The following is a 25325-nucleotide window of genomic DNA, read 5'->3' as shown; positions in this document are numbered from 1 at the left end:
CACAGGAGACAACCTGGTTACATCCTGCTGTGAGCGTCAAACCCGGAAATTCAATGCTGGGGCCATATCCAGTGTCCAGCATTGAATTTCCAGTCTGCTTTTAGCCACGGTTGGCATAGCTGGCCAAGCCGATATTGATCCACTGACCGGTTAAGTTGTAGTGGCCAAAGAGAGACCTGCTATTTAGGTGGGTCTATGAATACAACATAGCCAGTGACTAGGCAAGCTGCTGACTGGGAATTTCAGTGGGAAAAAGTCAGATATCTCCCACGGAATATTAGCGGATAGCTGGCCAGAAATCGATCCTGGATGGCTAAATAGCACTAAATACCGGGTGGAAAGAGAATATGATGGTGCAAATGCTTGTTGTTATTTAAACATGGGTATATTATGATGGCCTGAGATCCAGGAGAGCCAAGTTTGATTCCACTGCAGCTCCTTGTGACTATGAGCAAGTCACCCAAGTTACAATTGCCCAAGGTACAAGATAAGTATAATATGTAAACTGCTGTGATTATAACCACAGGAAGGCAGTATATCAAGTCCCATCCCTGCTCCCCTAAAATAACGCTGTGATCTACCATGTGTAAAAGCATGCAAATTAATTATGAACTGCTGCAATGAAAAAGCATGAAAAGCAGCTCATTATTTATAAAATTTTTAGAAACCATCACCTGAAAATATCTTTGCACACCAATATTTTTGCAAAACAGATACATACACTTTGGGGGTTTAATAAAGTTTTAGGGCTCCTTTTACTAAGCTGTGTTAGCATTTTTAGCGCACGCAGCATTTTAGCACACGTTAAACCTGCGTTACGCGGCTAGAGCTAACGCCAGCTCAGTGCTGGCGTTAAGGTATAGTGCGCGGGGCAATTTAGCGTGTGCTATTCCGCGCGCTAAAGCCCTTAGTGTAGAGCATTTTCATAGCCAGCTGGTTGATGGTGCAAGTTCTGCAGTTTTAATGTTTCCGTCCAAAACTGTTTTAAAGACAGATTATCTACTGTTTCCAGAGGGATGTATGTTTCTAATAAAGCTTCTGTCAGCTGAAGCTTAGCCAGTTCTCTTTCACTGCCAATTTTTGTATGGACTGTGAGCATAATTGGAACATTTACTGTTTTTTTTTCTGTAAGCCTCTGTAGTGCTACTCTGCAGCCATTTTCTTTTCGTGTGTGCTTTTTTGTTTTTAAGATGCTTCGCATAAGTATTCTTCTTAATACCTCAGCCTCATTAATTTGGGTCTATTTCAAAAGCTCCGATCGCCTTATCTAACTGTTCAAAGTTTGGCCAACTACCTCAAACTGATTTTCAGCAGAATCCTGCTGACTAGATTTTTGACCCAGTCATCCTAAAGCAGGCTAGAATTAGTCTCAGACTTTGATAATTATCTAAACTTAGCAATGAAAGTCTGCACTAGCAGGCTATGACATCTCAACTCACCCATATAAAAACTGAGAAATGGTGCCAAAAACCTCTGCCCCCCCCCCTCCCCATTGGTTCCCCCTACCTAACTGAATAAAAAAATAAAACAAGCAGTGAGACTGAGAGTCTCCTTGATCTCTCTGCCTTCCAGTCTGAATGAACAGTGAAGTAGGAAGCTTATAGTTCTTTTGCCATCCAAAAAAAAAAACCCTCTGAAATGGGGGAATTGTAGAGCAGAATCAGGAGGAATGTCTTCCTAAATCCTTTGCTGTTTTTTCAAGCTATATTTTGGCAGTATCTTTCTATTTTTCCATTACTTATATGAATGAGTGGGGAAACTGTTTTTTGATCCAGCACTGCGCTATGGAGAAAAGCTGATGCATACACACAAGGGGAAACAGGCCTCGTTGTTCATTAGTGTTCTTGTATAGATGTTGCTATTTAGATTTTGGGTCCTGTCCATCCTATTGGTTCTTATTTTCATGTTACTGTAGATTCTCAGTTAAGCGGCACCCATGAGGATTGGTAGATGCCGAATAAATGTAGTTTCTGGTTGCTTGAGAGTTACTATTAAAAATAGGCCTAACTAATAATAATAATAATAATTTATTTTCTTATATACTGCCCTACCAACAGTTCTGGGTAGTTCACAACAAGGAATAAAACTGAACTATTCAGCGAAAGGGATACAATTTCATAATAAAAAACAATACATCGTAAGCAGCATAGTATAAAGTCTAATGAAGAGAAACATGTAGGGCTCCTTTTACTAAGCCACGTTAGTGGTTTAACGCGCATAATAGCGCACGCTAAACCGCGGGCGCGCTAGCCGCTACCGCCTCCTCTTGAGCAGGCGGTATTTTATGGCCAGCACAGGGGTTAGTGCATGATGAAAAGTCGCGCGTGTTAACCCTGCTAGAGCGGCTTAGTAAATGGAGCCCATAATATATTTTAAAAATGGCCTCCAGCAGATTCTGCTGAAAACCGATCCAACTAATGGTTGAACCCATCACAATTAAAAACATCAATCTAATTTAACAAATAAATAAGTTTTAAAAACTTTCCTAAATGTAGTGTAAGAATAAGTTTGAGCAATCAATGGATGTAGCCAGGAATTAAACTTTCCAGCCTGGTATTCCAATGTCCTGTCAAAAAAAGTTTTATAACGGCAGGACCTCGGGGCAGGGAAGGTGAAAATACCTGAATTTCTGGTATCTTTTGCCGAATAGAAAATTTTCAAGTAGGAAACCAAGTAAGATGTCGATAAACCATAAAAGTGCCTTGTAACATATGCACCCAATCTTGAAGAATACTCTGGCACCGAATGGTAGCCAGTGCAGTTTAGCATAGAAAGGGCTGACATGGTCATATTTTTTTGAGTCCGAAAATCAGGCACACAGCAGCATTCTGGACCAGTCGAAGTCTTTGTACCCCATACCATGCCATACAATAGACTGTTCCAGATAAACTACCGGTCCTGTGGTAGGCAAAGTGTGGGTGTACTCAGGTGTGGCATGCCAAGTTTACACTTAAATTTACACCAGAAATTTACTTTATTTTCATTTTTGTTTGAAGTATTACAGTATTTCTTAGATTTTTTTTTTTTTTTTTTGCTGGTTGCTTAAGAGTTCTGGTTAACAGAGAGTCTACTATATGGTAGAAAAACTAGAGGCGAGGGGCAGAGCACTGAAGTTTGGCTTCCCCTTGACTGATCTGTCTGGCAGTGGCTAATGCTGTCCGGACTACAGAGATCTTACAAGTAATCGGTTTCAACTCAATATTGGATAAGGTTGGGATGTCAGAGTTTGGGATATTCTATGTCACCCCGCCATATTGCTCAGCTAGAGCCTTTTTTTTTTTTTTTTTTTTTGCTTGAACCTCGCAGATGATAGCTGCCAGAAAAAGAAATTCTGAGAACGGAAATCTATATTTAGCAGTACCGCATTAGAAACAGTGTTAATTTGGCTGGTGTCCGCTGCGAGCACAGCGAGTTAGGCAGAGGAAAATTGTGCTTTTTGTGCTCAGAATACAATTTTTGTGCTCAGAAACAATTTTTATTGATGATAATAAAATAGCAGGACAGCATGCTGTAGAGGACGAACAAACATACCAAGAGATTACAAATCAAACAAGCAGTAAGCAGATCCAGATCATCAAAGTTTTCCATATTAACAGAATACAGCCCCCCTGCCCAGCCCGCTCCCCCTAGCAGAATATCGGACGTTCCACCTCTAACATGGGAAACACTTCTTAAAACCAGCTGAACAAGAATGAAAAACCAAGACCCCCCCAAAAAGCACAGAGTAAAGAACAACAAAACAAAACAATGAATGTAGACATCATCAGTATCACATACCCCAACCTCAGAATATGTTTACAGTATCAGCTGTTTTTGAAATCATAGTAGATATGCCATCATATCATTCAGAGATATTTGTGAATGTCTATCTCAAAACGCAAATAAAAGGGGATTATTGTATTGAGCCTTGCGGTATTGGTGAAATTCAAAAGTAACCCTGAACAAGTAGGCCCTGGTTTTGTAAAAAGCACCTACCGTAAGGCGCCTAGATTGGCACACATGGCCACTCTAGAGGCCTAACATAATTTTATAATTGGTTCAATCGACACTATTAAAAAAAACTATTTAAAAATAGTATTTTAAAAAAATTAATTTTCGGGTATGCGTCTAACTCAGTAAACGCAATGTAAGCACCCACATCGAGGTGCCTACCCCAAAGAAGGTGTGGCTAGGGGCGGAGTTTGAGTGTGGATTGTTAGGCGCTGGTATTTTAGGCCATGAAAACCCTAGCCTAATATACTGGTGCCTAAATTACAGATGCCTACTTTAGTTAAGTGCCATGAAGCGTGATTCTATTTACGGCGCCTAACTTTGAATGACATGCGGTAGATGCTGTTTTCATAGGCATCTAACAATTTAGACCCACAGAAAAAGTGCATAAAAATGATCTCAGCAAGAGTAACAGTGAACAAGCAAGTGCTGCTACAGTATGTGCAACTGGTGTTAATCCTTGTGTAGCTGACTAGCTAATTAGTTGCTTCTTCAATTAAAGGCTTAGTAGGGGAACCAAGCTTTCACCTGCTTCCTCAAATAGAGATATACTTGCATTAAGTAAAGCCTGTGTGGGAGTGGGTTCCAGAATATGGGGGCTTGTTGGTGGTTGTTACACTGTGTGATTTCCTTTTGAAGAAGGAACGCGGAGAGAGGGGAGACATGATAGAGACGTTCAAATATGTTACTGGCCGTATGGAGGTGGAAGAAGACATCTTTTTCCTTACAGGACCTACGGCAACAAGAGGGCATCCGCTAAAAATCAGGGGTGGGAGATTTCATGGTGACACTAGGAAGTATTTCTTCACCGAAAGGGTGGTTGATCATTGGAATGATCTTCCACTTCAGGTAGTAGAGGCCAACAATGTGCTCGATTTTAAGAATAAATGGGATAAACATGTGGGTTCACTTTGAGGAAGTGCTTAGGGGGGTGGGTTATTCGAGTGGGCAGACTTGTTGGGCCGACAGCCCTTTTCTGCCGTCATACTCTATGTTTCTATGTTAGGTTGAGATATTCCTTGGGAGGTCCTCAGCAACCTTGGAGGTGTGTAGGAGATCCTGTAGAAGGATATCCCGTTCTTCAAGTGCTATAGCGCATTACCCAAGGGCCTTGAATATCAGACATATGGGATAGTTTTATAAATTGGAGCCTCTCCCCAAATACGGTGCACCTAGTGCCAATTCTATAATTGCATCTTGGTGCCAAGAATTAAATAGAATTCTAGTGTATGTCAACACTGGCAAGTCCATGTTTAGGCATGCTTTCATATGCCATATAAATTACAGGTTTAAGTTGGAGAGCCTAAGTTCTTCAAGTGGTGCACAAAATTCATAGTACTGGAGCTGTTGCAAATCTTTTTTAGTCAGATCAATGTAGAGTGCATTGCATTAATCCAACCTTGATGTTGAACTATTATAGAAACATAGAAGCATTACAATGACGAGACTTGCCTTCTTGGTGACAACATAGTTGTTGCAGCTGATAGAGATAGCTCCTGAAGTTTTGGGGGGTTGGGGGCTGGGGGGATTGGCATAAGGGTAAATGGTTTTAAGAAAGGTTTGGAAAATTTCCTGGAGGAAATGTCCATACTCTGTTATTGAGAAAGGCATGGGGGAAGCCACTGCTTGCCCTGGATCATTAGCATGGAATGTTGCTACTCCTTGGGTTTTGGCCAGGTACTAGGGACCTGGATTGGCCACCATGAGAATGGGCTACTAGGCTTGATAGACCATCGGCTATTCTTATGTTCTTACATCTAGCTGTACCTCAAGGTTTCTGACCTGTAGTTTAAAGGTGAGTTTGTAGCTCCTAAAAGGGATTTTGATATTAGATATGTGACTGCTTGTGTTAGAGACCCACAGAAACTTAGATTTACAGGGTTTAGGCAAAGTTTGTTGGGTCCAATATTCAGATGGCAGTATCAAACCCAGAAATTAAATGCCAGACCATATCTAGTTATTGGCATTGAGTTTCCGGGTCAGAAAGAAAAATACAAGCTTCACCGGCCCATCTATCTCCTGGGAACCCACTATACTAACAGCTAAAGATCAAGTATGAAACTTGGGAGTAATACTTGACTCCAATCTATCACTCACCAGCCACACCTATCAAAATTGAAGACACTCCTTTTCAAGAAGTTGACAAACTTAAAATTCTAGGTGTCATTATCGATCACAAACCTAATTACCATAATCAAATCAGTGCCATAGTCAAAAGCTGCTTTTGCAGGTTGAGGATGATCAGATCACTGGCTAACTTCCTTGACCCTTCTTCTCTAAATACTTTAATCCACTCTCTTATAATATCGGAAATTGACTACTGCAATTCATTATACAAGGGAATAATGCTTAAAGAACTAAGACACCTTCAAATTATACAAAATACTGCAATAAAAATCATTACCAATAAAAAGAAATTTGATCAGGTTACACCATTCTTAAAGAATGCCCACTGGCTGCCCATAAATCATAGAATTACCTATAAAATTGCCTTATTAACCTTTAAAGTAAAAATGTTCAAAGCCCCTCTGATCCTCAAAAGAATACTTACTCCTTATGCCCTCTTGAGAACACTAAGATCAGAAGATAAACATATTCTATCAGTTCCCTCCCTGAGAACCATATATACCCGTCAGGATACCATTTTTTCAATAACAGGCTCTCAAACATGGAACTCATTGCCAATATATGTAAGAGAAGAAGCTAACCTTAAAAAATTTAAAGGAAAACTCAAAAGTTTTCTTTTCAAGGATGCATTTCATGTATAAAAGCTACGAGACCACTAGTTTTAGATTTGACCTATCCTATTGTTATTTTCCTTTTTAGTTCCTTTTTTTTACTTATTGTAGTTCTCCCCTCTTCCCTAATGTTTAAAATTATTAATCGTTTGTCTATTGTTGGATCCTTTGTCCACCTAAACAAATTGTTTTGTCATGTACTATTCATATTTTAATTTTGTACATCGCATTGAAATTATTGGATAATGGATAAAATCAAACTTTTATTAAACTTGAAACATATCGCAAGTCGTTTCTACCTCATTCTACTATCTCCACCAGCTTCGAAAAATCTGTCCCTACCTCTCGGAACCAGACTTTGCACAACTCCTCTATGCCTTCATCCTATCCTGCATGGATTATTGCAACATACTATTTTAAAGGTCTATACAAAGTCCAAAATGCAGTGAGCCACCTCCCAAAGAACTTTCACATCCATGGCCCAATTTCTCCTGCTCTACACTCAGCTCACTGGCTACCCACAAACAAATGTGGAATCTTCAAGGGCCTCGCGCTAGCCCACAAAGCCTTCCATCAGAAGGTGCCAGGCTAAATATCAACAAAACTAACACCCTACATACCCAGATGGCCTCTTCGTTCTAAGGATAAAAAATGACTCAACATACTTCCAGGATGTTCCTTACTCCTTGAAACGGCTCGCAAACGATCCTTCACTCACTTCTACCAAAACTATGGAACTTCATATCAGAGCACTGGAAAGCATGATGGACTTTAGGAAAGCAGTTAAAACGTTTCTCTTCCGACACCCCAACACAGCCCTCCTACCCACTGATGTGGACTAAGGAAACAACCACACTCTCATCCACATTAGTCCATAAACTACAGCATACAGCCAAGTTGATGGACTAAGCTACCTGATATTTTGATCTTTTTCTGCTTTAACCCTTCACCCCCGAATTGTTACCCCAGTATATGTTCTATTACTTCTCAGCATGTAACCGTATCTCCGCCAGTTTATTTAATGCTTTGTATGTTTACTTGTAACCTACTCTGAGCTTTCTCGAGGCTGTGAAATTAGCTAAATAAATAAATAATGCTTATCTGGTTAGTATGATATTCAGCAGCCAGCCCACATAAAGATATGACAGATTTTTATGTGGTTTTATTTATGCGGTTAATTTGTCCAGTTAAAAACTGAATATTGGCACTTCACCAGCCAAATGTCAATTCCACCCATGGAACATTCCCCAAATAGCCGGTTTTCAGTTTGGCGCTAACCAATTATTCTCAGTGGGACCCTACCTGCCCCTCCAACTATCACCCCATCTTCCTCCTCCCTTTCTTATCGAAGCTATTTAAACATGCTGTTCACTGCCATTGCCTTGATTTTCTGTCATCCCTAGCTATTCTAGACTCACTTCAATCAGGCTTTTGCCCCCCTGAACTCTACAGAAACTACCCTTGCTAAAGCCTCCAATGATCTGTTCCTGGTCAAATCCAAAGACCTCTATTCTCCCCTTTCTCAACCTATCTGCTACTTTTGACACTGTAGACCACCACCTTCTCCTTGATACACTGTCCTCACTTGGATTTCAGGGCTCTGTTCTTTCTTGATTCTCTTCTTATCTCTCATATTGTATCTTTAGTGGATGCAGTGGTAGATCATCCTCCACTGCTATCCCACTATCAGTTGGGGGTACCCCAGGGCTCTGTCCTGGGACCTTGTCTTTTCTCTGTCTATACTCATCTCTTGGTGCTCTGATCCCTTCCCATGGTTTTTAGTATCACTTCTATGTTGACGACTCCCAGATCTACCTCTCTCTACCAGAATTCTCTACAGGCTTGGAATCTCAGCCTGCCTGTCCAAAAACCTCTTAGAAATTTGTCAAGGCCATCCTCTGTTATTGGGTTAAAAGAGAGCACATGTTTGTGTAAGAAGAGGGCCAGTTTTTGTTCTACTGATTAACTGAGAGGAGATTGAGTGAGATTGGCTGTGAATCCTGGATGAGACTTATAATTTTGTTGATGAAGTATGCAATAAAATCATTGACGTTTGATTTCAAATGTTGTGGAGGTAGCAGTAGGCTGTTTATTATGCTGAACAGGTGCTTGGTTGAACTGCATTGAAAGAAATATTCAAAGCAAATTAAATAGACAGAAGAGGATCCTGCCTGCTTATGTTGCGCTCGGCAGTCTGATGGTCAATCGCACTTAACAGGCAGTGCTGCTAAATATTAGCTCAGACCAGCCATTTTTGAAGAGGGCTGGGGAGTTGGTATTCCGAGGGCTGAGTTGGGGAGTTTCTGCCAGCAGTGCTGTTGCCCGCATAGCTAAGCAAACAAATAGGGTTGCATTAATAGCAGTCCTAACTTTGGTTGCTTAGCTATGTGAGTTCTGGCCCTGAATATTGCTCAACACCTGCATAACTTCTGGGTGGTGGCCAGCGCTATTGGATGTGTTCCTCTCTCTCCTGCTAGCCACCCTAACTTATGGGGTAGTTAGATATGGATTCTCTAAATCTACTTTAATAATAAATTTGTGGACCTTTTCTCCAGGACCTTGGCAAAACCTTTTCTAATCCCAGCTTTTAGAACATCCTCTAGCAATGAATTCCCAAGTTTAATTATGCATTGAGTGAAAAAAAATATTTTCTCTTATTTGTTTGAAATGTACTACCTAGTAATCTCATGGCATACTCCCTAGTCTTTGTACTTATTGAAAGAGGAAACAATCAGTTCATATTTACCTGTTCCATTTCACTCAGGATTTTATAGACCTCTATTATATTTCCTCTCAGTTGTCTCTATGCTGAAAAGTACTAACCTATTTAGATGTTCTTCAAGGTGGGGGGTTCCATCCCTTTTATAATTTTAGTTGCCCTTCTCTGTATTCTTTTTAATTCCACTATATCGTTTTTTTGTTTGTTTTTTTTAAAATGGTGACCAGAACTACACACAGTACTCAGAGTGCAGTAGCATCTCTGTGAATGCTATCCTGAAGAGTCAGGATTTCTTTTTCTTTTCTTTTATATTTATTAACCTCCCTCCCCCTTTTACTAAGCCAAGGTAGAGGTTTCTATCGCGGCCAGTGGCACTAAATGCTCTGATGCTCATAGAATTCTTATGAGCATCAGAGCATTTAGCGCTCCGGGCTGTGGTAGAAACCTCTACCGCATCTTAGTAAAAGAGAGCCTAAATTTCTAATAATGTAATCACAATAACAATCATGATAAAGAAAATCGGACTATACATAGGAAACTAAGACAAAAAGGAAACAAACATTATCAATTCGCCCACAATATAAAAGAAATAAGGAACCAAACCCAATAATTAAATCATGAAGAAAATAATAGATCAGAACATAATAAAATCAAGCCCTGATTTACAGCTATCCTAAATTACAGATCTAAATTATGTGAGAACCCTCAACTCTTCATTGGGAATAAAGTCTAACAATTGCTTGGGATCCTTATTTTCAAATTTTACCACACAAGTACAAGGAAATCTTAATGGACAAGAACTCTCAGAACCTTAGCTGAGTCATTCTTGGTAAGTCAAGAAATATTCTAATTCTTAATCCCAAAACCAACTGATTCATTGATTAAAAATAAAGCCTAAGAACCGCATTCTGATCCAGCTCAAAAGCAAATGTTACCATTAGTGTAATTCTAATGGTTACTACATCCAAAGATGACTCCAAGAACTCAGGTTTATGGTGAAGGCCTCTTTTTGATCAAGTAGTGCTTTAGCCCAAAATAGATATATTATGGGCCAAACCATAGGTGGTAAGGCTTCTGATGGCATTTTTAAGGTCGCTTACATATATTTCCTAACCATATCCAGAGGAAATATCAAAGGAGATGGGAAAATTAAGGAATCACAAAAAATTGTTCCTAGGATGACCATATTGGTGAAAACAAAAAAGAGGACACATGATCCCACCCACCCTCCATCCAAATCTCTGCCTACACTCCACCCACAGCCCCCACCACACTCTACCCATTTCTTTGGTCCCCTTCCCATCCTCTGAACCCTTTTAATGCTTCTCTTTCTCTCCCTTCCTCCAAACCTCCTCCCCATGGGTGCTTCTCTCTTTCTCTCCTTCCAATTCCCAATCCCCTCCCTGGGGTGTTCCTCTCTCTCCGTCCAGCCTCCTCTCCTGCTATTTCTGCCTCTCTCCTCCCATCCAGCACTATCCTGCTCCATGCTTTTTTCCCCAGCACTCTCTCCTTTCCTTAATGCTTCTCCAGTCCTCCCTTCCTCCATGCTGTTTCTCCCTCCCTCTCTCCCTCCATCCATGCTGTTTTCCAGCTCCCTCCATGCTATTTCTTCAGCCCCCTTCATCCTTCCTTCCATACTGTTTCTCCAGCCCCCTCCCTTCATGCTGTTTCTCCAGCCCCCCTTCAAGTTGTTTTTCTAGCCCCCTCCCTCCTCCGACACTGCTCCCCTCACAACCTCTCTAGCTTCTGACTTCCCCACCTACCTCCTCTCCAGGCCTGTTTTATGTAATTTAATCTTTGGGCAGCTGACAGCAGCAACTAGGTGAGCCTGCTGCTGCCAGCCTGCCCTGGAAGCCACCTCTTTGCAGATCCCGCCTATGGGGGAACAGGAAGATGCTGCAGAGAGCCGATTTCCAGGGGGGCCAACAGCAGCAGGCTCACCTCATTGCTGCTGCTGGCTGCCGGAAGATTAAATTGCAGCAGCCAGGCCTGGGGAGGAGGTAGGTGGGAGAATCAGGAGAGCTGGTTAAAAACCTGGACACCCCCATTAAAAAAACACACAAAAATGTCCTGGCACCCGGACAGTCCTATTAAAAGACATGTTTGGGTTTTCCCAGACATCTGGTAATCCTAGTTTTTCCCCACCCCCACACACCCCCTCAGAGCGCTTTAAAATAGTGTTGAAATCCAGCGCGCTGACATCCTGCACGCGATTGTCTGGGTGGGTTTGTCCATGTGCAATTGTCTCTCGTGCTTTTGACCCGTCACCTAAGCAAGAGCAGCAGGAAGCAATAGGGAAGGAACAATACAAACATCTAAAATAGTTACAAGCTTTAGTGTTCCCCAAAGCTCAGTGAAACAGACAGGTATTCAACACACAGGGCCTGACATTTTTATAAAGCTTTTTCATAGTAGATATCTACAGGGAGCAGATTCCAGAGAAAAGGGGCTATACAGTAAAACGCTGAATCCCACGAAATAGTAAGAGTCAATTTCTTAAGAGAACTGATTTGTAGTTGAAGAGCATAAGTTTCTAGAGCAGTGGTTCCCAACCCTGTCCTGGAGGACCACCAGGTCAATCAGGTTTTCAGGCTAGCCCTAATGAATATGCATGAAGCAGATTTGCATGCCTGTCACTTCCATTATATGCAAATTTCTCTCATGCATATTCATTAGGGCTAGCCTGAAAACCCGATTGGCCTGGTGGTCCTCCAGGACAGGATTGGTGTGGTATCAAGAAAAAATTACGATAAAGGGGGAATGTAACAGTAAGACTGCTTTATGTTCTGTGAACAAAATCTTATTGTAAATTCTAATTTGGACAGGCAGCCATACAGGAGGAGAGTCATATGGTTGAACTTTGGTTGAACTTTTTTAGCATTATAAATGAGCTATACTGCAGTATTTTGAACAAGTTGAAGGCATCTCAATGAATATAAAGGAACATCAATAAGCAGTGCATTGCAGTAGTCCAAGCAATTAAAAATCAGCATGTGAATCGGGGTTTTCAATTCATGGGGCTCTAGAAAAGGTTTAAGAGATTTGAATTTCAACAGGGAAATGAAGCATTTCTGTATTACCTAGGAGATGTGGTGTTTGAATGATAAAGAATTGTCTATCAGTTCTCCCAAAAGCAGAAATTTATCTCTAATTGATATCACTGTTTGATCAAGCAAAATACATGGTGGAGTCAAAGGACAGGAGCCAGAGAACCAAAATTCTTCAGTTTTTTTCTGATATTAAGAGTACTTTTTGTATTCACATAAACAGGCAGAAACAATTGAAAATTTATGTTCTAGTTCAGATTGAAAAGCTCTATCCCATTGATATGGACTATTAAGAGTTATATGTTGTCTACTTAAAGGTAGACTTGGATAGCTAATGGTCCATGTCTATGTCTGCATCTGCTCCTCCAAGTCTGCTTCTTTAGCCTCCAGACTTTGAACATGTTCTCTGAGAGTCAGGAGCTCTTTGCATCAAGTGCACACATATGACCTCTTAGCAACTTGGAGATAATCACAAATGTGGCATTCAGTGCAAAAGACTTTATAGCTCCCATTTTGCTGCTGGATTGCTATCTTCAACTTAGTGCTCAGTTATTTAAAGGTACTAAGGGTATTTAAGTCTAAAGTCTCTTAAGTTTTTTTTTAGATGTTTGGAGTTAGACCTGTTTTAAAAAACAAATAAAAGCCATAAAGGTGCCCAAACTGACCAGATGACCACTGGAGAGATTAAGGCATGACTCTCCCTTACTCCCCCAGTGGTCACAGACCCCCCTCCCAGAAACCAAAGATGTGAATAAAACAGTACATTCTAGCCTGAAAAATGCTGAAAAGTTCTCATCCCAACCAACCAACTTCCTAAATTCTGAGCATTATTTTCCCACTGTAGCTGCAAAGAATGTTATCTTATCTCGATAAAGTGCCAATTTGCAGAAACAAAATTCTATGTTTTGACATTGTTTCAGATCACTGAATGAACCATATCCACCTCATTCTCTTCTTGGTTGGGCTGAGAACTTTTCATCACCCCTTCGAACAACTTCAGATGGGCACCAACATTTGAGTCCAGCAGAGAAAAGCACTCTAGGGAGTACTGCAGTGAATGTCACATTAAAAGTCTCAGGTCAGATGTCATTATAACTTACATATATTGTATGGTGAGCCCTCCAAAACCTACTGTAACTACATAAAGCTGACACCTGAAGGTATAAGGGCTATTGTTGTGGTGTACAGGTGGGTACAGTAAGTTTTGGGTAGGTTTTGGAGGGTTCGCCATACAATATAAACAGTGACATATGAATTCACTACAGTACCTCATAGAGTGCCCCTCTGCTGTGCTCAGCTGTCTGTGAACAGTTTGCTACGAATGCTGACTGCATGGATGTCCAAAAAGCTTGCTTTTGTGTGTTTTTCAAGTGGACATCTTTATATTTGAGAATGGCCAAAAAGATAGATGTACTAAGGGCCAAAATGTCTTGATAAGTCATTAGAAAAAGAAACGACGTCTTGCAGTTTTGAAAATGAACATTTTCTCTACTGGATTTCTGGATATCTTTTTCTCAAAATGTCTAAACTCAGACTTAGATGTCCTATTGAAAATGCCATTCTTAGGCTATAAGTGATGTATAAATACAAAAAAAATTAAATTAAAATTAATATCTCTGATAATATGGAATGCTTGAAAGGCAATATTAATTTGCAGTTTTAACTTTTTTTTCAATTCTAAACATATGATTAAATGAAACAATTTATTATCACTAAGTAAAAAAATAACATTGATCCTTTTTTTAGGGCCTACTTCAAAATATGCATTTAATATTTGAAACATCAATTGAGGACGTTCTGCGAGATAAAGGATGCCAAATGAGACATGCAGGTAATAATTTTTTTAATAAACTGCTGATATATGCATTATTTTGTGAATTGCTGTAAATTTGCTTAAAATAAGATTGAATACATTCAGCCTGACATTCAGTCACTGCAGTTCACAAGTACAGTGGAACCTCGGTTTGTGAGTAACGCGGTTTGCAAATGTTTTGCAAGACTGAGCACCGCCCCGTAAAACGAGTACTTATAACTGCAGGCAGCACTGCTTCAGGGAGATTCTTCTTCCGTCCGCCAGTCAGCCTACCACGCCGGGTGTCTTCCACATGTTGGAGTGCCTATGAGAGCACATGCAGCCGAGTGCCATCCCGCCTGCACGTTGCGTATGATCACACACAACGTCAATCATCGATGTGCGTGATCATAGACAATGTGCAGGTGGGATGGCACTTGGCTGCGTGGGCTCTCATAGGCTCTCCAACATGTGGAAGGTGCCCGGCGTGGAAGGCTGACCGGCGGACGGAAGAGGAATTCCCCTGAAGCGGTGCTATGTGGGCTCAGAGGTTCTTCAGCGGCTGGCGGACAGAAGAGGCATCCCCCCGAAGTGGCACTGTGTGGGCTCAGGGGTTCTCCAGTGGCTGGTGGACGGAGGAGGTGTTTCCTAGAGACGGCGCTGCAGCACCCGGCACCCAACAGGTACACACCCCTGGGCCACCCCTCGCCACTTCCTCGGCACCTTTTGGGTTGTGGAACGAATTGTCAGCATTGCCATTATGGCCTAAGGGGAAACTCGCTTTGATATACGAGAACTTTGGATTACGAGCATTCTTCTGGAACGAATTATGCTGTATTTCTGAATGCTGGCCATGTTGGTTAAATAATATCTAGTTAGTCAATATTCAGCTGACTGAATTAGGCTTGGATATTTAATACAGTGGTAACTTGGTTTACGAGCATAATTCGTTCCAGAAGCAAGCTCGTAAACCAAAATACTCGTATATCAAAGCAAGTTTCCCTATAGAAAATAATGGAAACTCGCTTTGATATGTTCCCACCCCCCCCAAGGCCCGCGGCGCTGCTCTATCCCCCCCACGAGAACCGGCATTGCTCCCCCCGAAGGCCCCCCGCGATCCGGCACCCTCCCCCCCGTGATCCAGCACACCCCCTCCCCCTGCCACGATCTGAAGTCCCCCAGACCCACCCAAACCCGCTTCTTACTTTCATCTCGGCCTCAGCACCAGCATGTCCTTTTCGCTGGTGCCGGTGCCCGAAGATCGGCCTCCTCTTCTTGCTGGGCCTCAAGCATCTGCGCATGCTCAAGGCCTGCGAGTTCACGCTCTCTCCGAGATCTCCAAGAATCTCATAGAGAGCGTGAACTCGCAGGCCTTGAGCATGTGCAGATGCTCAAGGCCCAGCAAGAAGAGGAGGCTGATCTTCGGGCATCGGCACCAACGCACAAGACATGCTGGTGCCGGTGCCGAGGCCGAAATGAAAGTAAGAAGAGGGTTTGGGTAGGTCTGGGGGACTTCAGATCACGGCGGGGGTGCCGGATCGCGGCTGGCGGGGGTGCCAGATTGGGGGGGAGGGTGCCGGATCGCAGGGGGCACTCATAAATCAAGGCACGCTCGGTTTCCGAGGTGCCAATTTTGTGAATGTTTTGCTCGTCTTGCAAAACACTCGCAAACCGGTGCACTCGTAAACCGAGGTACCACTGTATTAGGCTCTGAATATTCAAGCTCTGGCCAGTCTCTACCTCTGTCTGGAATGTAACAGGGTAGGTGCTCAGCCTCCTACATGGTTAGCTAGTTGAATAACAGGTTTACTTCACTGGCAGTGCTCCTCCTGAACCCCTCCTCCAACAACTGCATAAGGCCCCCTCTTAAACTGCTTCCCCACAACAAGAACATAGCCCCCCTTTGGAGCCCCCTGCTAAATCGATCATAACCCCCCCCCCCCTTGAATGCCCCCAAAAGCAGCTCCTATCCTGGACCTCCCACCCCACAAGCATTCCCTTTCCCATCCCATTCCACCTCCCGGCCTACTTTAAAGGTCCCTGTTGATTTAGGGCAGTGTTTCCCAAGTTGGTTCTGGAGTACCTGACAGGTTTTCAGAATATCCACATTGAATATGCATGAAAGAGATTTGTTTATAATGGAGGCATGGTATGCAAATAAATCTCATGCATATTCATTGTGGATATTCTGAAACTCTGACTGGCAAGGGGGTACTCCAGGACTCACTTGAGAAATACTGGTCTAAGGGGTAGACCAAGAAGAGGTAAAACCAATCATTCCTACCTATGTCTAGCAGTTGTGTTGTGGTACTACCACTAGGGGTCATCCTTCCATATAACATTAAGGCTGACCCTAGAGATATTAACCTAAGACTACCACTAGAGATCACAGTAGCTATTTTGCTAAGTCAGCATGAGCAAGAGTGACTTGCATGTGTTGCTACCTAGCCTACCACTATACCACCAAGAACTTGAAAGAGGGGAGGGGGATGTGTACAGAAGAGTAGGAGGGGGGTTCCAGGATGAAAGCTGTTCTCAGAGGAGGTGATTCCAAAGGGGGCTTATGTTCTTGGGGAGATTATTTAGAGGGGGCCTATGCTTTAGTTGGGGAGATCATTAGGTAGTATGCTTATGTTCAAGGAGGAGGGAGGGGAGATAAGAGCAACAACCGTGCAGTCGCTGTGGGGCGTGCCTCTGATCGAGATAATTTGCGTGTTGAGGCTTACTGAATCGGTCAGCTGGGAAGACTCAAACACGGATTGGAAAGGTAAGGGGGGTTTAGTGAAACTAGCTCTTAGATCCAGCAAATTGAATTCAATTAGAACTAAACATTTTGACTCCTTTCCCTTCCAGGAAAAATTGTAATTGAAAGGGCTCAAAAAAAATAGGAATTCTGATCAAAAAAGACCATACATTTACAGGGATACCGTAACTGAAATCTAGCCCCAAAGAAATGACATTGTTTCATCTGCAGAAATCTTTTCCACCTAGTCTGAGTTCATTTGGAAACATTAGGGCATATAGAAATCCTACCATTCAAAAAAAAACAAAAAAAAACCCAACACATCTTTCAGTCTAAAGAAAAGACACAAAAGTTCTTCCTCGTTCTGTTGAAAAACAAATGTTACCAATAAAGTTGATCTCAATATAACCTTTTCCTCTGAAGTTTCCAAAATATTAGTAAGATTCAAGGAATTTGAAGAAACATTTACAACTGAAAAATTAGATGTTTTTAAAGGAACTGGTGCATTATATATGTTATAGAGAGGTGGAAGCCCATTTTCAGAATATTTAAATATTTCTTTCAAAAACCTATCAAATAGGTCTTTAGGAGATGTAAGTATTTTAAGAAAATTCAAAAGTCTAAGATTTAGGGGCCCTTTTCTAAGGTGCGCTAGCTGATTTAGCGTCCACTAAACACTAACGCGTCCATTATATTATATGGACGTGTTAGCATTTAGCGTGTGCTAATATTTAGTAAAAAGGCCCCTTAGTTATTTAGTATAATTTTCTACTTGCCTTTGAAATAGCATTCTGTCTTGCATTGTTGAACTTTGTACGACGAGTGAGGTGCAAGGCAGGATTAACCAATAGTCCAAGTAGGCATGTGCCTAGGGCCCGAAATAGTCAGAGGGGCCCGATGAAGGAGGGCATCAACATTGGTTTTTCTAAACGGCGATAGGCCCCTCCAGCATCGATCGGCAATGCAGGTCCCCCCAATCGGCAACGTGGGCCCCACCCCGATTGGCAATGCGGGCCCCCCTTCCCCATCGACGGAAAATAAGACAAGCAAGCAATGCGGGTAAGAAAGGCAACGGGAACTGTAATTGTGCAAGCGGTGCTACTTGCCCAAAGTTTCCTTCTGACACAGCTTCCTGCTTCCGCCTAGACACATAGTGGGGTGGGGCGGGGCAGGGGGCCCAGTGTACTTTGGTGCCTAGGGGCCCTTGACAAATTAATCCAGCCATGGTGAGGTGATTAAATTTGCGGATGATACGAAGTTATTCAGAGTACTGAAGACTCAGGGGGACTGTGAAGATGTGCAACGTGACATAATCAAGCTTGAGAAATGGGCATCAACATGGCAAATGAGGTCCAACGTGGATAAGTGTAAGGTGATGCATGTCAGTAACAACAATCTCATGCACGAATACAGGCTGTCCGGGGCGGTACTTGAGACCTCCCAGGAAAGAGACTTGGGAACTCTGATCGACAAGTCGATGAAGCTGTCCGCGCAATGTGCGGCAGCGGCAAAAGGGCAAACAGAATGCTAAAAATGATTAAGAAGGGGATCACAAACAGATCGGAGAAGGTTATCATACCGCTGTACCGGGCCATGGTGCCCCCTCACATGGATTACTGCATCCAGCACTGGTTGCCATACATGAAGAAGGACACGGTACTACTCAAAAGGGTCCAGAGAAGAGCGACTACAATGGTTAAGGGACTGAAGAAGTTGCCATACAGTGAGAGATTGGAGAAACTGGGCCTCTTCTCCCTAGAAAAGCGGAGACTGAGAGGGGACATGATCGAAACATTCAAAATACTGAAGGGAAAAGACTTAGCAGATAAAGACAGATTGTTCACTCTCTCCAAGGTAGGGAGAACGAGAGGGCACTCTCTAAAGTTGAAAGGGGATAGATTCCGTACAAACGTAAGGAAGTTCTTCTTCACCCAGAAAGTGGTAGAAAACTGGAACGCTCTTCCGGAGTCTGTTATAGGGGAAACACCCTCCAGGGATTCAAGACAAAGTTGGACAAGTTCCTGCTAAACTGGAACGTGCGCAGGTGAGGCTGGACTCATTTAGAGCACTGGTCTTTGACCAGGGGGCCACCACATGAGCGGACTGCTGGGCACGATGGATCAATGGTCTGACCCAGCAGCGGCAATTCATATGTTCTTATGATCCAAGTCTTTATACTTCTCTTCCTGGATTTTTAAACTAGAGAGTTGCACAGGGACAGAAATCCTGCCCGTCCCCACCAGTATCCCACCCGTCCCAGCCAGAATCTCCTCCGTCCCTGCCCGTCTTTGCCAAAATCCCCTTCGTCCCCGCCCATCCCCCGCAAGAAATCCCCTCCATCCCCACCCGACCCTGTGAAGAATCCCCTCCATCCCCGCCCATCCCCCATAAAAGTTGTCTTTCCCCATAAAAAGCATTAATTCTGACAGTTTTGATTTTTTTTAAAGTCTTACATTATTTAAACTAACAATAAAATACAATATAAACAAATAACAGTGAACGGAAATAAGAGATGCATACTAGAGAATGACACGGTGACAAAATTCATCACCGTTCCTGTCCCCGTGGATAACCGTGGGAAACCATCTTCATGTCATTCTTTATGGAGAGAGGGAAGAATCAGAGTATAATTGGGCACAACCACTGACCCGCAAGCTTTGCTTTGAAGAATGCTGGTGTAGTAGGACTGAGGTTGAAACAGACACTACAGAATGACAGTCTCTGGTATCCAGAGCAGATATTGTGATGTCATAATGCCTCATTCCACCAGTGCCAAGAGCCAATCACATCAGTGATGTCACAATGGCTTCATTATCCTTGGCTCACATAAGAATCAGAGTATGAATGGCCACAACCACTGACCCACAAACTTTGCTTTGAAGAATGCTGGTGTAGAAGGACCGAGGTTGAAATAGACACTATAAGATGACATGGGATTATTTCCTGCGGTTATCCGTGGGGACGGGAACGGTGATGAATTTTGTCACCGTGTCATTCTCTAATGCATACATCACCGGAAAGAGTTAGAATAGAAATTAGGTCATGTGGCTTTAGGGTCAACCATTTCTTGTTAAAAGAAATAAAAAAGTTTGATTTTTTTGGCAATATAAAGCTCATATCTGTAGAGCAAACAAATCTGGTTCCACCATATGGCCTAGGTAATTTGAGAGAGGTCCTTCCAAGATCCACAAATGGTTTTTAATGCAGCAGTGAGTAAAGAATCAAACAATACAGCATCAAAATCATTTAAAGCAGAATTGAGAGAGGCACTTTTCAGGACAATGGTTGCATAAGAAAAATGTGCCAAAACTGACCTGGAAACCCCAAAACAAATTCAGCAAGTGCTTCATTTTGTACAATTGGTGGCATAACCATGAGAGGGGGCTGAGCTTAGCCCCCCTCAAAATGAACATAAGAACATAAGAAACGCTTTCACCGGATCAGACCTTAGGTCCATCTAGTCCGGCGACCCGCACACGCGGAGGCCAAGCTAGGTGCTCCCTGATGGAGACCTTGATTACCCGTATCCCTCAATGTGATTTGCAAGAAGGTGTGCATCCAACTTGCGCTTGAATCCCAGAATAGTAGTCTCCGTCACAACCTCCTCCAGGAGAGCATTCCAAGAGTTCACCACTCGATGTGCGAAACAGAACTTCCTGACATTTGTCCTGGACCTGCCGCCCCTCAGTTTCAGTCCATGACCTCTTGCTCGTGTCACATTGGACAATGTGAATAACGATGTTTCTTGCTCTATTTTGTCGAATCCTTTTAGTATTTTAAAAGTCTCTATCATATCCCCTCGCAGTCTCCTCTTTTCGAGGGTGAACAGTCCCAGCTTTCCAAGGCGCTCTTTGTAACTCAAATTTTCCATTCCTTTTACTAGTTTCGTGGCTCGCCTCTGCACCCTCTCCAGCAGGGTTATATCCTTCTTTAGGTATGGAGACCAGTGTTGGATACAGTATTCCAAGTGTGGTCTGACCATTGCTCTGTAAAGCGGCATTAGGACGCCTGCTGATCTACTCGTAATCCCCTTCTTTATCATGCCCAACATCCTGTTTCCTTTCTTTGCTGCCGCCGCACATTGAGCTGACGGTTTCAGGGTCCTGTCTATCAGTACCCCCAGGTCCCTTTCTTGTTCGCTTTTGCCCAATGTTACACCTAACATTTTATATTCATATGCCATGTTTTTCCTACCCAGGTGCATCACTTTGCATTTTTCTATGTTAAACTTCATCTGCCACTTTTCCGCCCATTTCTCTAGATGGTTCAGATCCTTCTGGAGATCCTCGCTGTCCTTTTGTGACCCAACTACCCGACACAGTTTTGTGTCATCTGCAAACTTGATTATATTACTTGTTGTTTCCTCTTCCAGGTCATTTATGAAGATATTGAATAAGATGGGCCCAAGAACCGAGCCCTGGGGCATGCCGCTTGTCACTTTCTCACAGTCCTTTAGCTGGTGGGATTTTTGTTTTTCCATCACCTTGGTCTCAGTCTCTGCTTTTATCTATCTTTTATTAATTCTCTTTCCAGGCCTCGGGAACCCCGGTTCCATCCCCATGGGAGTCCCATGAGCCTAGGGGGAGGATCCCCGTAGGAGTCCCGTAGACCTGGGGGGGATTCCTGCGTAATTCCCACAATCCCTGTTCCCATGCAGACCTCTATTTTAAACCTTCCTCACACTTCATTAATTTTTGGGATTGTGTATAGACCAGGGGAAAAGTTCCTGCACATACCTTATAGAAAGAGTCCAGTGCTGTCCAAATTGATTCCAAAGTAATCTCAGTGGGTTTAACAAGAGGTGGGATAGATGAAATTGCTCCTCTCTGCTAAGCTACCCGCAGCCCTTTCTGATGAAGATAACCCAGCTGCACTTTCCTGAGGGCTCGACAAGCCCAAGAACTCTGCTGGCAGCATTCCTTCCACTTCCTGCGTCGCTCTGGTCGTCCCCAGGTCTCGCGGCTGCAGAGGGGGGTACTGGTCCAGCGGGGTTGAGCGAAATCTCACTCCCAAGGGCCAAAGTCTCCTTCACATTCAGCGCAGCCAGAACACCCCATGGCGAAGATGAAACGAAGCTCGTGATCAGCTCCTGCCGCATTGAAGTAGTCTCTGACTGCCGGGCTGAAGCAGCCACTCTACCTCTTCTCTTTGGCATAAGGTAAAGTTTTCCTCGATAATATCGAGCAGGAAATTTGCTAGCAAGCAGGAGCTAAAATCTCGGCGTTCTCACCACGCCGCCATCTTCTCCCCTCCTTCTGTATTGAAAAATCTTGCACTGTAACTATGGCAAATTGTAACCTGTTAACTGTACATTATGTATGTTAACCTATAACCCGTCCTGAACTCTTTGGGGAGGAAGGAATAGAAAACAAATGAAATAAATACTATCTGGCCAGAGCAGTGAACAGATGTTTTCCTTTGAATATTGATCTGTAAGAATTTTCTCTGTATTCTATGGACGCGTTAGCATTTAGCGTGTGCTAAAACGGCTAACACACCTTAGTAAAAGGAGCCCAAAGTTGGAGAAGATGCTACAGGGGACCTTTTACCAAGTTGCAGTAAGCACTAAGGAACAAACCAAAGTGGAAATGTCCAATCAGAATGGTGCACAAAAAAGTGTCTTTCAACTCATCTGATTAATCCAATATCTTTATTCATCCAAAGTAACTCAATGACTCGACATGTACATGTTTTGGCCTCCCAAATTCGTTTTTCATTTGCAGCAAGGCTGCGGCGTGACGGAGATTTGGCAGAAGCAGCGTTTTGAGTGGCCGGCATAAGTTTTCACACCCCTTTGTATACCCAAAGATTCCTGATGCAGGTCGGGAGGCCAAAACATGTACATGTCGAGTCATTGAGTTACTTTGGATGAATAAAGATATTGGATTAATCAGATGAGTTGAAAGACACTTTTTTGTGCACCATTCTGATTGGACATTTCCACTTTGGTTTGTTCCTTTGTATTTTGTGGATTTGTTTCCCCTGTTCTTCTGTGCAGTAAGCACTAATGCATGCTTAATGTAGCAAAAAAATGCCTTGCCACAGGGCGCATTCAGGCATCCCATGGTAATTTGGGGATCAGTGCTTGCTATTCTCTTACTGTAATTTGATATATTTGATGGGAGTTGTCACCTCTATTTCTTTTTGGGCTTCCTCGGAAGCCTTCTCTATTGTTATTATCCTATATATAAAACCAATAAAAATATTTTGAACATAAGAAAATAAAACTTTTTTTTTGCCGTGGAGGAAGTCTGAGGGTGGAGACTTCGTTGTTTGGCTAACGCAGGGCGGAAGGCGGATGCTCTTCGTTGATTAGTTAATGCAGCTACATTGCCATGCGCCATCTGGTTAGCGCATGCTTAGCACATGAGCCGTTGTCACCTACATGATGGTGGTGGCAGGGGCTCACGCTAATGGTTATGCACTAATTGAGAAATTAGTGTATGGCCATTAATAATGGAAAGAGGAAAATTGGCCATTTTACCTCTGCGACAAAATGGCCATAGCACGTGGGAATGACCCATGTAATGGCATGCCAAGGCCACTTATTACTGCAGTTTGGAAAAGGTCTTGTGGTGAGACCTCACCGGGAGAATTGTGTTCAATTCTGGTCTCCTTATCTTAAGAAATCTATAATGGCACTAGAAAAGGTTCAAAGAAGAGCGACTAAGATGATAAAGGAGATGGAACTCCTCTCGTATGAGAAAGGACTAAAATGGTTAGGGTTCTTCAACTTGGAAAAGAGACGGCTGAGGGGGAGATATGATTGAAGTCTACAAAAATCCTGAGTGGAGTAGAACGGGTCCAAGTGGATCAATTTTTCACTCTGTCAGAAATTACAAAGACTAGGGGACACTCGATGAAGTTACAGGGAAATACTTTTAAAACCAAAAATAAGGAAATATTTTTTCACTCAGAGGTTGTGGTAATAGCGGATAGTGTAGCTGGTTTTAAAAAAGGTTTGGACAAATTCCTGGAGGAAAAGTCCATAGTCTGTTACTAAGACATGGAGGAAGCCACTGCTTGCCTTGGATCGGTAGCATGGAATGTTGCTACACTTTGGGTTTTGGCCAGTTACTAGTGACCTGGATTGGCTACTGTGAGAACAAGCTACTGGGCTTGAAGGACCTTTGGTCTAACCCAGTAAGGCTATTCTTATGTTCTTATGTTCTTAAATCTTTCCTTAAATACGCAGGTTAGTAAATTCCAGTAGTGTATTTAATAAACTGAGTTGGATTCATGATTAAGGGGTCCTTTTACTAAGGCATGCTTGTTGTTATAGCGTGTGCTAAACGCTAACGTGTCCATTATAGTCTATGAACTTGCCAATTATCACAGCTCTTAATTTTGTTATACAATGCTGTGCCACATTAAATCATGAATAATTCACCATGCAATATTTAGTGAACTTTTGTGAAATACTCAGACCCTACACCCCGTGATTGGTGATAAACTCCAAACTGGGGTTCATGAGGGGACCATCATGGCAATCACCGTCCCCTTACACCTGCCATACCAAATAACCTCAATTCGGTGTTAGTTACCTAACATCAAACAAAAAATATTAGTGAAGAATAAATCTTCTATCACTTATCTGAATATGGAGGTGATGTTGATTGTATGAGCCCCAGATCATTTTAAAAAAACTACTTCGTTCAATATCTTCTATACAACTGTGCTGGTATCCCGTCCCCCCGACTCAAGTTTCACATCTTCGTCAGGGAAGGACACTGAATAAGCTCTCCTATGCCTCTTTCAGTTGCTCATTCGTTTAGGAGAGCTTATTCAGTGTCCTTCCCTGATGAAGATGTGAAACTTGAGTCGGGGGGGACGGGATACCAGCACAGTTGTATAGAAGATATTGAACGAAGTAGTTTTTTTAAAATGATCTGGGGCTCATACAATCAACATCACCTCCATATTCAGATAAGTGATAGAAGATTTATTCTTCACTAATATTTTTTGTTTGATGTTAGGTAACTAACACCGAATTGAGGTTATTTGGTATGGCAGGTGTAAGGGGACGCTGATTGCCATGATGGTCCCCTCATAAACCCCAGTTTGGAGTTTATCACCAATCACGGGGTGTAGGGTCTGAGCATTTCACAAAAGTTCACTAAATATTGCATGGTGAATTATTCATGATTTAACGTGGCACAGCATTGTATAACAAAATTAAGAGCTGTGATAATTGGCAAGTTCATTTAGCGATATCACAGAGGAATATTTAATATCTCCCTATTAGTATATACATTATAGTCTATGGACATGTTAGCGTTTAGTGTGCGCTAAAATG

General features: G+C 42.6%; 1 protein-coding gene across 1 annotated transcript in view; it reads left to right on the top strand.

Annotated features, from left to right (window-relative positions):
- The window catches only part of THBS2 (thrombospondin 2), a 285177-nt gene that overhangs the window by 75134 nt on the left and 184718 nt on the right, over positions 1–25325 (top strand). Inside the window, exon 5 of the mRNA XM_033937149.1 lies at positions 14241–14325. Within this exon, the coding sequence (XP_033793040.1) occupies positions 14241–14325 (85 nt within the window). The remainder of the gene's footprint in view (positions 1–14240; positions 14326–25325) is intronic.

The sequence above is a fragment of the Geotrypetes seraphini genome, chromosome 3 (assembly GCF_902459505.1).
Source record: "Geotrypetes seraphini chromosome 3, aGeoSer1.1, whole genome shotgun sequence".
Lineage (NCBI taxonomy): Eukaryota > Metazoa > Chordata > Amphibia > Gymnophiona > Dermophiidae > Geotrypetes > Geotrypetes seraphini.
This window is presented reverse-complemented; position numbering and strand designations above follow the sequence as displayed.